The sequence below is a fragment of the Myotis myotis genome, unplaced genomic scaffold, assembly GCF_014108235.1.
Source record: "Myotis myotis isolate mMyoMyo1 unplaced genomic scaffold, mMyoMyo1.p scaffold_m19_p_4, whole genome shotgun sequence".
Classification (NCBI taxonomy): domain Eukaryota; kingdom Metazoa; phylum Chordata; class Mammalia; order Chiroptera; family Vespertilionidae; genus Myotis; species Myotis myotis.
The window spans coordinates 37,273,386-37,286,764 of NW_023416346.1; the positions used below are offsets into that span (position 1 = coordinate 37,273,386).

At 42.1% G+C, this 13,379-nt stretch overlaps 1 protein-coding gene across 1 annotated transcript in view; it reads left to right on the forward strand.

The window, feature by feature from the left end:
• TENM1 (teneurin transmembrane protein 1) overlaps positions 1–11,624 on the forward strand; it is a 124,905-nt gene extending 113,281 nt beyond the window's left edge. The window contains exons 9-12 of the mRNA XM_036305883.1: positions 4,555–4,942; positions 5,782–7,002; positions 8,042–8,184; positions 9,580–11,624. Of these exons, the coding sequence (XP_036161776.1) occupies positions 4,555–4,942; positions 5,782–7,002; positions 8,042–8,184; positions 9,580–10,338 (2,511 nt within the window). The 3' untranslated portion in view covers positions 10,339–11,624. The remainder of the gene's footprint in view (positions 1–4,554; positions 4,943–5,781; positions 7,003–8,041; positions 8,185–9,579) is intronic.
• The last annotated feature ends 1,755 nt before the right edge of the window (positions 11,625–13,379 follow it).

Sequence of the window (13,379 nt, forward strand, 5' to 3'; positions counted from 1 at the left end):
GCAGCCAAGTGAGAGCTAAATTGTATTCTGACAGCACAATGGCTACATTCACGAGATTTCCAATCATGTTATCCACGTACTTTCATTGACAGGGAGCTTTAAAATGGACTAGGGAGTTTTAGAGACAGCGCAGCATCAGCACCACCTAGAACAGGGTCAGGCAGTGGTTGACTGCAGAGTGGAGGATATGAGCAGGGGAGAAAAAACGGTGGCAATGTGCAATCAATGTTTGGCAAGGTTGATACAGCTACTGGGAAAGGCATGGCTCTAGCAGGCTGATACTAGATAATGTGTGAAAGCCACATAGTGGTTGTCTCTGGCCTGCATCACAGGTGACAGATGTTATTTGTTTATGGCCAGCTGATAGAAGAGAGTGAAAATGAGCTGGGAAATCTGACTTTTGGCATCGAGGTCATTAAAGACATTTCCCACCAATTCGCCCCAGGTTCTGCTTGGTCAAGGAGGAGGTTCTCCCTTTGTGTCCTCATGTCCACACAGGAGTGCAGTGGGGTTTTCAGAGCTGCAGGTTGTCCACAGGTGGTGAGGTGACAGAGTTTCCACCTGCAGCTCTGTATCCCCTGGTGGAGTACATGATTGAAAAGAAAGGATGAGTGAATGAGCAAATAAATGCTGACTTGGACTTCACAGTATTGACATGTGATTCAAAATCGATAATTCTCAGAAGGTCAGGGAGGATATGTAGTTTCAAAGACTTAGATGTACATTATGTGTGTTGCTATAATTCATATAAATATTTATGTAATTTATATTTAGAAGATGAAAAGTTACCTATGTTTTCATAACATAAACTTCAGAAAGTAAACCTCAACTAAGTCTTTTTGCTTGATAAGGGAATTCTCAAGAAGGGAGGGGTAAAGCTTCCTTGGGGAGTTACATCAGAATTTCTCGGAGTGAGCAATTTTTCTTTTTCTTAAAAGATGAGATTTTAATGCTTTTCAATTAGAAAAAGGGTTGACTCCTCCCAAAAACAGTGCTCTTTTTTATGTCTAGATTCAAGATTAAAATAAGATAAGCCATTATCATTGAAACTAGAGGCCCAGTGCACAAAATTCATGCACAGAAGGGGGGTCCCCTCAGCCCAGCCTGAACCCTCTCCAATCTGGGACCCCTCAGGGGATGTCCAACTGCCGGTTTAGGCCCAATCCCTCTCACAATTCTGGACCACTGGCTCCTAATCGTTCACCTGCCTACCTGCCTGGTCGCCCCTAACTGGCCCCCCTGCCGGCCTGGTTGCCTCTAAACACCCCCCCCCTGCCAACTTGGGCACCCCCAACTGCCCCCCTTGCTGGCCTGGTCTCCCCTCATTGCCCCCCCCCCTGCTGACCATGTTGCCCCCAACTGCCCCCCCCTGCTGGCCTGGTCGCTCCCAACTGCATCACCTTCTGCCAGCCTGGTCGCCTCTTACTGCCCGCCCCTGCTGGCCTGGTCAACCCCGACTGCCCCCCCCTGCCAGCCTGGTCACCCCTCACAGCCCCTGCCCCCCCCCCCGCCAGCCTGGTCACCCCACGCAGCCTGCTGTTCAGTCGTTTGGTCATCCCTCACTAACCTCCCTGCTGGCCTGGTTGTAGGCAGCCATTTTATGAGGGTGTGAGGGTTAATTTGCATATTACCTCTTTATTATATAGGATACCTTATAAAAGCAAAGTATTACATATGCCTCAACAAATAACTGTTTCTGAAATACAGATCAGGTTAGGGAGAGAGGGCTTGTATAATCAGAGGATTTTCCACTTTAATGGCATGTTCCCCTAATATAGCTTAAAGCATGAATTGCAAAGCAATAATAATAATATTTTATGCAACTTTTCACAAAGACGTCTAGTACATGAAGTCAACCGACGCTTTTTGGTGACTATAACTTAACTAGAGGCCCGGTGCACAAAAATTTGTGCACTTGGGGGGGGAAAGGGGGGGTCCCTCAGCCCGGCCTGTGCCCTCTCGCAGTCTGGGACCCCTCGGGAGATAACAACCTGATGGCTTAGGCCTGCTCCCGGGTGGCAGAGGGCAGGCCCAATCCCTAGGTGCAGCCCCTGGTCGGGCTCAGAGCAGGGCCGATTGGGGAGTTGGGGCGCTGCCGCTGTCATGCACAGAGCAGGGCAGATCGGGAGGTTGCAATGCCACCCTCAGTCACGCTCAGGGTAGGGCCGATTGGGGGGTTGGGGCACCGCCCCCTGTCACACTCAAGGCAGGGTCGATGGGGAGGTTGTGGCGCCACCCCCTGTCACACACAGAGCAGGGCCAATCAGGGGGTTGGGGCGCTGCCCCCTGTCACTCACAGAGCAGGGCCCATCAGGGGGGTTGGGGCTCCGTACCCTGTCACGCACAGAGCAGGGTCGATCAGGGTGTTGGGGAGCTCCCCCCTGTCATGCACAGAGCAGGGCTGATCAGGGGGTTGGGGTGTCGCACCCTGTCACACTCAGGGCAGGGCCGAAGGGAGGTTATGGCTCTACCCCGTCACACACAGAGCAGGGCCCGTGGGGGGCGGTTGGGGCGTCGCCCTCTATCACCCGCAGAGTAGGGCCGATCATGGGGTTGGGGCGCCTCCACTGTCACACTCAGGGCAGGGCTAATGGGGAGGTTATGGGTCTACCCTGTAACACACGGAGCAGGGCCCGTGGGGGGGGGGAGGTTGGGGTGCCACACCCTGTCACACACAGAGCCACAGGGCGATCAGGGGGTTGGGGAGCTCCCCCCTATCAGGCACAGAGCAGGGCTGATCAGGAGGTTGGGGCTCCTTCCCCTGTCATGAACAGAGCAGGGCCGATAGGGAGGTTGTGGCCCCACCCCTTGTTACACACAGAGCCGATCCCGGTACCAGGAGGCCTCGCAGCTCCACTGATCCCGGTGCTGGGAGGCATATTACCCTTTTACTATATAGGATAGAGGCCTGGTGCACGGGTGGGGGCTGGCTGGTTTGCCCTGAGGGTGTCCTGGATCAGGGTGGGGGTCCCCACTGGGGTGCCTGGCCAGCCTGGGTGAGGGGATGATGGCTGTTTGCAGCTGGTCACACACTCTTCAGGGTGGGGGTCCCCACTGGGGTGCCTGGCCAGTCTGGGTGAGGGGCTAAGGGCTGTTTTCAGGCTGGCGGGTGACAGAAGCTCCCAACCCCTCCTTTTTTTCTTTTTTTTTTATTCTGGGCCAGCTTTAGCTCTGAGGCTCCAGCTCTTAGGCCTCCGCTGCTGAAAGCAGGTGTCTGGTTTGTTTCGGTTCTATAATAGAAACAATGTATAACTCCGGCTCTGAGATCCCGGCTCGCTGAAAGCAGGTTTCTGGGGTTTTGTTTAGCTTCTATATTTGTTAAAATGTTTCAAACTGCAGGCTCAGAGGCCGGCAAGGCAGGCGAGGAACCTGGGAATGTTGGTTTCCTCCGTCACTGAAGCAAGCAAGCCTCATGTTAGTTTCAAGCTGCTTGGCTGCCGGCCGCCATCTTGGCTGGCAGTTAATTTGCATATCACCCTGATTAGCCAATGGGAAGGGTAGTGGTCTTACGCTAATTACCATGTTTCTCTTTTATTAGATAGGATGTGTGGCAAACCTTGCCCTCTATTTACCTCCTTCCAATTCATCTCCAAATGGAAACTGCAGTAACCTTTCTAGAATACGAACTTGAGTGTTTCTCACAGCTGTGCGAATGTCCTGACCTTCAACTTGCTTCCAGTGTTTCCCTGTTGCCAACATGTTTAAGTCCAAACTCCTTAGCATGGCTTAACAAGCCCAGTATGATCTAGATCCAGCCTACCTAACTGCCCTCATCTCTTGCCATTCACCACCACTTCCACCCCAACATACCCATTCTCTGGCCATACAACATTCCTCTCATTCTCTGAAAAACACATGTTTTCTTTCTTATCCAGACCCCCACAATACTATGCCCTCTGTCAAGATTACTCTCTCTCGCCCTAACTGGTTTGGCTCAGTGGCTAGAGCATCAGCCTGCGGACTGAAGGGTCCCAGGTTTGGTTCCAGTCAAGGGCATGTACCTTGCTTGCGGGCACATCCTCAGTGGGGCATGTGCAGGAGGCAGCTGATCGATGTCTCTCTCTCATCGATGTTTCTAACTCTCTATCCTTCTCCCTTCCTCTCTGTAAAAAATCAATAAAAATATTTTTTTTAAAAAAGATTACTCTCTCTCTACTCTGCTCCATCCACCTCTCTGCCTTCACCTAGCCAACCCCTAGTCATCCTTTAGGTCTCAAAGTAGATGTACCTTTCACCAGGAAGCCTCCCCTGACCTCTTAAGTCTGGGTTAGCTGCTCTTCCTCTGTCTTCCAAAAGCACCCTGTAATTCCCCTGTCATAACACATTTTAACTATACTGTAATAGCTTGGTTACTTGTCTGTCTCCATTAAACTGTAAGTTCTATGTGGATAGACATCATTATTGACCACTACTGTATCAACTAGGACCCACCATAATGCCTGGCACATAGTGAGTGCTCAATAAATTTGTATTGAATGTCTGGATATGTATTTTCTTTCATCTCTTCCACTTCAGTGGTACATATTATGCTACTTTGCCTTTGTCTCCTTTCAGTCTGTGATGCTTCTCTTACACAGCCAGCGGCGTTACATCTTTGAGTATGACCAATCGGATTGTCTGCTCTCAGTCACCATGCCTAGTATGGTGCGCCACAGCTTACAAACCATGCTTTCAGTGAGCTACTACCGGAATATCTACACCCCACCGGACAGTAGCACTTCTTTTATCCAAGACTATAGTCGAGATGGCCGACTGCTACAGACCCTGCATGTGGGGACAGGGCGAAGAGTTTTATACAAGTACACCAAGCAAGCAAGGCTGTCTGAGATTCTCTATGATACCACTCAGGTCACATTAACATATGAAGAGTCTTCTGGAGTGATTAAGACAATACACCTGATGCACGATGGCTTCATTTGCACAATCAGATACAGGCAAACAGGTTTGTTATGAAAGGGTGGTGATGTGTATACCACATCATATTTTTAATGAGATTTTTGCTGCCCACAGTATGAGATAGAAACAATAACCCATAGACATTGAGTCCAACAAACTGTCATTTTACTTATAAAAGTATCTTCTATTAACAATTCAAAATACATGCTACATGATAGCTGATTCCTTAAAAACATGCAGTGTATTTCTCTTTTTCTCTCTCATTTCTCAAGAAAACTGAGATCTAAGTACCTAGTCTAACTGTGTACCCGTTCCTACTCACCACCAAGTCTTCCCAAAGATGCAGCTGCAAGATATGAATCTCACTGAAACTAGTTCATGCCCTGTATAACCTCTGTCTCAGCTGATGGCAAATTATCTTCAGAAGTCAGAATTTTGTATTATATTTCATCCTTGGAGTTTCTAAAGTGCCAAAATCCAGTTCCTTGAATACTGGACTTTGTCAAAAACCTGACCTCTGGTTTTGTAACCCAGGTTAAATGAATTGAAAGTATTTTTGTCAGTGATTATAAAAAGAAAACATGTTTATAACATCAGTTTCCTCTTCTCAGCCAGTGAATAGGTTATTGCTTCTATAGTTCCTCTAATTCAATTATTCTGTAATATAGAATATTTTAATTTTTTTTCAAGTCTGGTGACCACACTATGAGAATATATACAGCACTATGAAATGATATACCCAGACATTAGATATCAGAGGTTAATCTCATATTTTATTTTGAAAGTAAAAGCATTAATACTAAAGAAAATAACACTAGACCTTTCTGTTTGTTCAACATTAAACACCTAGCTTTGTTCTCATTATATTGATTTTTATTCCTCCAGGACCTCTTATTGGACGCCAGATTTTCCGATTCAGTGAAGAAGGTCTTGTGAATGCTCGGTTTGACTACAGCTACAACAACTTCCGCGTCACCAGCATGCAAGCTGTGATAAATGAAACCCCTTTGCCCATAGATCTGTACCGATATGTTGATGTCTCTGGTAGAACAGAGCAGTTTGGAAAATTTAGTGTGATCAATTATGACTTAAATCAGGTCATAACTACTACAGTGATGAAGCACACCAAAATCTTCAGTGCCAATGGCCAAGTTATTGAAGTCCAATATGAAATCCTAAAGGCAATTGCCTACTGGATGACTATTCAATATGATAATATGGGCCGAATGGTAATATGTGATATAAGAGTAGGAGTAGATGCCAATATAACAAGATATTTCTATGAATACGATGCTGATGGACAACTTCAAACTGTTTCTGTAAATGATAAAACCCAGTGGCGTTATAGTTATGATCTGAATGGCAACATCAACCTTTTAAGCCATGGGAATAGTGCTCGTCTTACTCCTCTCCGATATGACCTCCGGGATCGCATCACCAGACTAGGAGAAATTCAGTATAAAATGGATGAAGATGGCTTTCTGAGGCAGAGGGGAAATGATATCTTTGAATATAATTCTAACGGTCTGCTGCAGAAAGCCTACAATAAGGCTTCTGGCTGGAGTGTGCAGTATTACTATGATGGGCTTGGACGACGTGTTGCCAGTAAGTCCAGCCTAGGACAGCACCTCCAGTTCTTCTATGCAGACCTTGCCAACCCCATAAGAGTTACTCATTTGTACAACCACACAAGCTCAGAGATTACATCCCTGTATTATGATCTCCAAGGTCACCTTATTGCCATGGAGCTAAGCAGTGGTGAAGAATATTATGTAGCCTGTGATAATACAGGCACCCCACTGGCTGTGTTCAGCAGTCGAGGTCAGGTGATAAAAGAGATATTGTACACGCCCTATGGAGATATCTATCATGACACTTACCCTGACTTTCAGGTCATCATTGGTTTTCATGGAGGACTCTATGATTTCCTTACTAAATTAGTGCACCTGGGGCAAAGGGATTATGATGTTGTTGCTGGTAGATGGACGACGCCTAATCATCACATATGGAAACAGTTGAACCGCCTTCCTAAACCATTCAACCTCTACTCCTTTGAAAATAACTACCCGGTTGGCAAAATTCAAGATGTTGCAAAGTATACCACAGGTATTTAAACAGTGTAAAACTTTACACTGAGTAAAGTGATAACTCAATGGTGTTTATCACATAATCTCAATGCCTTTGTAAATATGCTTCCTCTTCCTGCCAGTTAGCCCACAAGTTATTGTGCAGTTACTCTCTTCCTTAGTCTTCTAGAGTGAGAAAAACTGTTCATAAATACGATGCTTTTGCATTGCAGTATATCTTTACTTCCCTTGTAAGCTTTCTTTTTGTAGTTTTCATGCTTAAAAACTTACACAAATAATTTTATAAAAGAAAAATTCAAGATCTGTTGCATCAAATAAATCTAATATCACAGTCTGTGTGGCCTTAATACCACTACCATGTTAAGAATTTCAGTACATGCCCTAGCTGGTTTGACTCAGTGGATAGAGTATCGGCCTGCAGACTGAAGGGTCCCAGGTTTGATTCTGGCCAAGGGTACATGCCTGGTTTGTGGGCTCAATCCCCATTGGGGGCATGCAGGAGGCAGCTGATCAATGATTCTCTCATTACTGATGTTTCTATATCTCTCTATCCCTCTCCCTTCCTCTCTGAAATCAATAAAAATATATATAAAAAAAGAATTTTAGTACAAAAAAAAAGGACCTCACCATGTAGCTCAGGTGGTTAGAACATTGTCCCGATACACCAAGATTTCAGGCATGATCCCTGTTCAGGGCACATACAAGAATCAACTAATGAATGCATTAATAAGCGGAACAACAAATATCTCTCTCTCTCTCTCTCTCTCTCTCTCTCTCTCTCTCTCTTTCTCTCTATTTAAGAAAAAGAAATAAATTTTTAAAAATAAAAACAAGAATTTCAGTGCAGTGAAATGAGCCTATCTGTGATTATCCATGAACCAAAAGGTTTCCCAGTAGAGGACCATATGTTTTAGAGTGAGTGATATAAGGGGGAATTTTATTCCTAACTTCCCATTGACCAAACATATTGAAGGCAGGAGAAGCATCTTTAAAGCTTTCCATAAAGGTTATAAACTAAGGGCTTTAAAATTTTTTCCCTTTAATTTTGTGTCTCATAGACATTGGCAGTTGGTTGGAGCTATTTGGTTTCCAGCTACACAATGTACTACCTGGATTTCCCAAACCAGAGTTAGAAAATTTGGAATTAACTTATGAGCTTCTACAGCTTCAGACAAAAACTCAAGAGTGGGATCCTGGAAAGGTTAGTATGTTTTACCAACTCTACTTAACTGAAAAAACAAAACAAAACAAAACAAAAAAACACAGGAGAGCATTCAACACCATAAAATGGTATTAACATATATTTGGTTACTTATTTTTGAGTTGTCTTTAATATTCACTAAAATATCATGATTAAGGACAAAGTAGAACAAAAGCTTTAATGGGGAAAGAATCAGGGGATTAGAGCTCTTGGAAAAGAAAAGACTAACATGTGACTTGATGACTAGTGGGGTAGACAAGCACAGGAAAGAGGAAGTGAACTTATAAAATTCTGAAATGGGCTACCTAGGTCAATTAGAGAGTCTATATAAAGACAATTGTTCATGAAAAGACATGAAAACATCAGATTTCCAACTGCAAAATAATCTAGGGCAAAGTGCATGAAGAGCATGGGAATAACAGAATTAAATTATTTTGATAAAGAAAAAATATATAAGCAGTGAAGCAAAAATAATATTACAGTGATAGTCTCTAGAAAAATATAAATACCAAAACCTTCATGTTTTAGCAGATGATTTTGTCAGGAGTATGAGGTGCAAATGAGAGCAAGAAGGAACTTTTTCTTTTAATTGAAAAAATAAGAATTTCTGTGTTAGCAAAAAAAAATGGCTTTAACAACATAAAACTGAAATGTGTGTGGGAGAGTTTAAAATGTAAGTGTAAAAAAAATATAAGGGAAAAGAAATTTGAAATAAGTCCTATAAACTTTTCCTTTTTTGTAAATACATATAATATGTAAATGCTTTTTGTAATTAAAAGTCCTAAAGAAGTTTAGCAACATGTTGAAAATTGCTGAAGCTTTCTATTGGATACTTGAAGGTTCATTATTCTGTTCTCTGTTTCTCCATATGTTTGCAAATTTTCATAATAAAAAGGGTTTTTATTTTAAGTTCACGTAAAAAGGTCAGCAAACTTCTTGCTGGTTTGCTGTTGTTATTTATAAGGTCATAACTGCTTGAAAGCAAGAATAATGCCATATGCATCTCTTTATATCTCCCTGTGCCTAACATATTACTCTACACACAGTCATAACAGCTAGTTGGTTTTAATTAAATTGGCAAACATGAAATGTCTTTGTTTGGGGGGAGCTGGACCCACTTAATTTGAAGTGCCTTCTAGCTCTCAATTTCTGTGCTATCAAGTTTGAACATATTTCCTTATGTTTAACTCACCAAGATACCAAGAAATGCATGCCAAGTAATCATGTCACCTGTTAGTCTTTTCTTTCCAAATCTCTGATGAAGAGATTCCAAATTTGGCTTGTTTTTAAATCACAAACCAGCAAATTGCAAGCCTTTGCTTTCCACAGTCAGCAACCGTATGGCAGGTGTTTAATCCTGTACCACATTTGCAGTGTGCCTTTCTTCTTTCCTAGACTATCTTGGGTATTCAGTGTGAGCTCCAGAAACAGCTCAGGAATTTCATTTCCTTGGACCAACTTCCCATGACTCCCCGAAATAATGATGGACGATGCCTTGAAGGAGGGAAGCAACCAAGGTTCGCCTCTGTTCCTTCTGTTTTTGGAAAAGGTATAAAATTCGCCATCAAGGATGGCATAGTGACAGCCGATATTATAGGAGTGGCCAATGAAGATAGCAGACGGCTTGCTGCCATTCTCAATAATGCTCATTACCTGGAAAACCTACATTTTACCATTGATGGGAGGGACACTCACTACTTCATTAAGCTTGGGTCTCTGGAAGAAGACCTGGTGCTCATCGGTAACACTGGGGGGAGGCGGATTCTAGAGAATGGTGTCAATGTCACTGTGTCCCAGATGACTTCTGTGTTGAATGGGAGGACTAGACGGTTTGCAGATATCCAGCTCCAGCACGGGGCTCTGTGCTTCAACATCCGGTATGGGACAACGGTCGAAGAGGAAAAGAATCACGTGTTGGAGATTGCCAGACAGCGCGCTGTGGCCCAGGCCTGGACTAAGGAACAAAGAAGGTTGCAAGAAGGGGAAGAGGGTATTCGGGCGTGGACAGAGGGGGAAAAGCAGCAGCTTTTGAGCACTGGGAGGGTACAAGGTTATGATGGGTATTTTGTTTTGTCTGTTGAGCAGTATTTAGAACTCTCTGACAGTGCCAACAATATTCACTTTATGAGACAGAGTGAAATAGGCAGGAGGTAACAAAAAAAATCTCTGCCTTTGCGTCACCAAAGACTGCCTGTTTTTAAAACATAAAATGGTTTATTGTATTGGTTTTCTAGATCAGAACTCTGTATATGTAAATATGGAGGGAAAACATATCCAACTGCCTTTCAATGTGACGGAAGATGGTATTTTAATATTGTTTAAACTCTTTAAGAAACGACAGATTTTTAGTTCTCGTGTGGCAGTATTCAAAATAACACAAGTAGAACTGAAACAGCTAAAAACAAAAGGTTTTCAGAAAGCACCACTTTAAATTTGTCGAGTCATGCATATATATATATACAGAATATACAGAATATATATATATATATTCAAATATACAGAAAGATCCCAAGGTTCTATATCTCTATTGCGACATGAAGTTTCATATTTAACTGTTGGCAGACAAAGTGGTGCAATAAGTATCTAAACCTTGCATTTCGCAAGAATGCCAGCGCTTTCACATTTTCCAGATCTGCTATAGGACACTTCAAAGAAGTATGAAATGTCCTCAGCCACGATCTCCTAGAGTCGAGAACCATTTGCCCTTCCTCCCTGATTATTCCTTCCTGCTTGTTAAAGTAAATGCCATGTTGTTGTGCTGTGTTTGGGCGTGTGGTGGCTGCGTTCTGTCTACCATGCTTCCCTATGGGTGTGGTACCCAGACTGAATTGCCACAATTTGCTTGTGTGCGCCTGATACCGAGGCAGCTGGCCAATGTAACTTCTCCCATACCACCTGTTTTGACTAAATTTTGTTTTACTAAATTGTCCAGCTGTATTGGCGCCATGTAAGCATAGCTTTTATTAACCTGGGTAGCAATTTCTCATTTATATATAGGGTGTGTTTTGGTCATAGTTTCACATTAGTGATTCAGTATTTATACACTAATCCAATAGTTTTGTGCACACGAAAGGTGACTTACTACAAAGTGTGATTCTGGTACAAAAAAAAAGAGAGGCTTTAGCAGGCATATATGCCTGGGATGCCGATAAATTACATTCACTACTACTGCAGAAATTCATAAGAGCCAAAACCTTTAAAAACTAGACTGAATACTAAACTTGAAATGAAAGTATCAAAGGGGAGACCAAGCTAAACATCACAGTAGTTGCTCTACATTGTTTCAGCTCAGTTAGATTTATCTTTTAAATGTACCATTCTGTATTGAACATCTCCCAACCATAGTCAGGAAATTTAATTAAGTGTACCCTTTCCAACCTAAAACATTTCAACTAATTATAGAGAGACAGACTATTTTTTATTAAAATAATGTATATGGTTAGTTATTTTAGTTCTCTGTCTTTGCCCATTAAATTGATTTAATCATATCTCCTGCCTAGGAAAATTACTATTTTCCAGGAAGGAAATGTGATTTTCTTCTGCAATCATTTAAAAGTTGGGAAAAGATTAGAATTAGTGTTAATGTCAGCTGCAGTTTCTCAATCTCTGAGAATCCTGTAGTAAAAGAAGCCTCTTGGTGAGCTGGGAGATTTGTGCCCAGTGACAAAGAGACAGTTTGTAAAATGCTGTGTAATTGGAAGTTACCATGAATGAAAATGTGTGACAGCGTGATGTGGCCCGTAGAAAATCCCCCTGAGCCAGCTTCAGCACTTTCATCCCAAGTCTGAACACTTGCTGTGTCTAAAGGAGAATTTACGATGGGATGTTACAGTCTGGATTCTTTCCAGCTACTACCTAAATGCAGTGTGGGGGTCATTGCCTTGCTTTCTGATGACAGTGTCTTTGAAAATATGCAAAGTCAGAATCCAGGCTCAGGCCAAGGTTTTTAAAGAGTCTGGCTCCTTACTACACAAAGTAGAGTGAGGGAAAAGCAAAACCCACAGATTGTAGGGTAGGGTTTATCTAAACATTTCATTTTCAAAACCTTCAGGTTGGCATTACCACATTCTTACACATGTATCGAAAGACAGTGAGGGAGGGAAAAGATTCATGATTAACTCATCTCTCTTTTGAATTGGAAGAACACCAACTCAAGAGATTACTAATCCAGACTACAATCATATTATTGGTTTTTATCCCTGAATCAGGAGTGTGTTACTGGTACAGTATTTATTCAGGATGGGATTCTAAAATGACTTACAAACTTGTTGAAAATTTGAATACCTCCACACCAGCCTAAAAATTGACCTTAAGTTCCTAGAATCTCTGATGTTCTTTTAAGTTAATGGAAAAATAATTTGTGAACTGTATATAGAGAGTGCATTCATAAGTGTGATGATGTATTTTATCACTAATCCAAGATGTCGATATTAGAGTCTATTTTGCTTATATTTTAAGTGTTATAATTTTTGCAATTCACTGATGGTGTATCATTTTCAAACTGCTTTAAATATTCATTAGAAACAAATATTTGAAGATTTTACTTAAAAGTAATTACCTTAAACTGTGCATTTCTAGTTTGTAATATATATTTATTTAGTTTGTGCCTTTAGTTTCTGAAAGTTATATTTGTAATATATTCAGAAAATGCACTTTTTATCACTTACAGCTGTGGTTTTCATACTGCCTTGAACTATTACTGTTCTCTTTACCACTTCCAAAGTTTTTTGGAGGAAAGAGAAAAACCCCAAAGGTTAGAACTAATGAGTAGTAAATATAAGAGAAACATTTTGGCATTTCTTATTAAGAATGTAGAGATATTGAGTACATTGCTTCCTATTTGGCTGAATACAAAGAATGCCTTCATTGACTTGTAGTTCTGAAGTTTAAATTAAAGACAGGACAATTAATTTGCATTTCCTGATGAAAGTAAAAGCATTTTAAAGAGAAATAGTTGCCCTAACCGGTTTGGCTCAATGGACAGAGCATCGACCTGCAGACTCAAGGGTCCCAGGTTCGATTCCAGTCAAGGGCATGTACCTTGGTTGCAGGCACATACCCAGTAGGGAGTGTACAGGAGGCAGCTGATCGACGTTTCTCTCATCGATGTTTCTAACTCTCTGTTCCTCTCTGTAAGAAATCAATAAAATATATTTTAAAAAAAGAGAAATAGTTGATGTTTCACACCCAACATA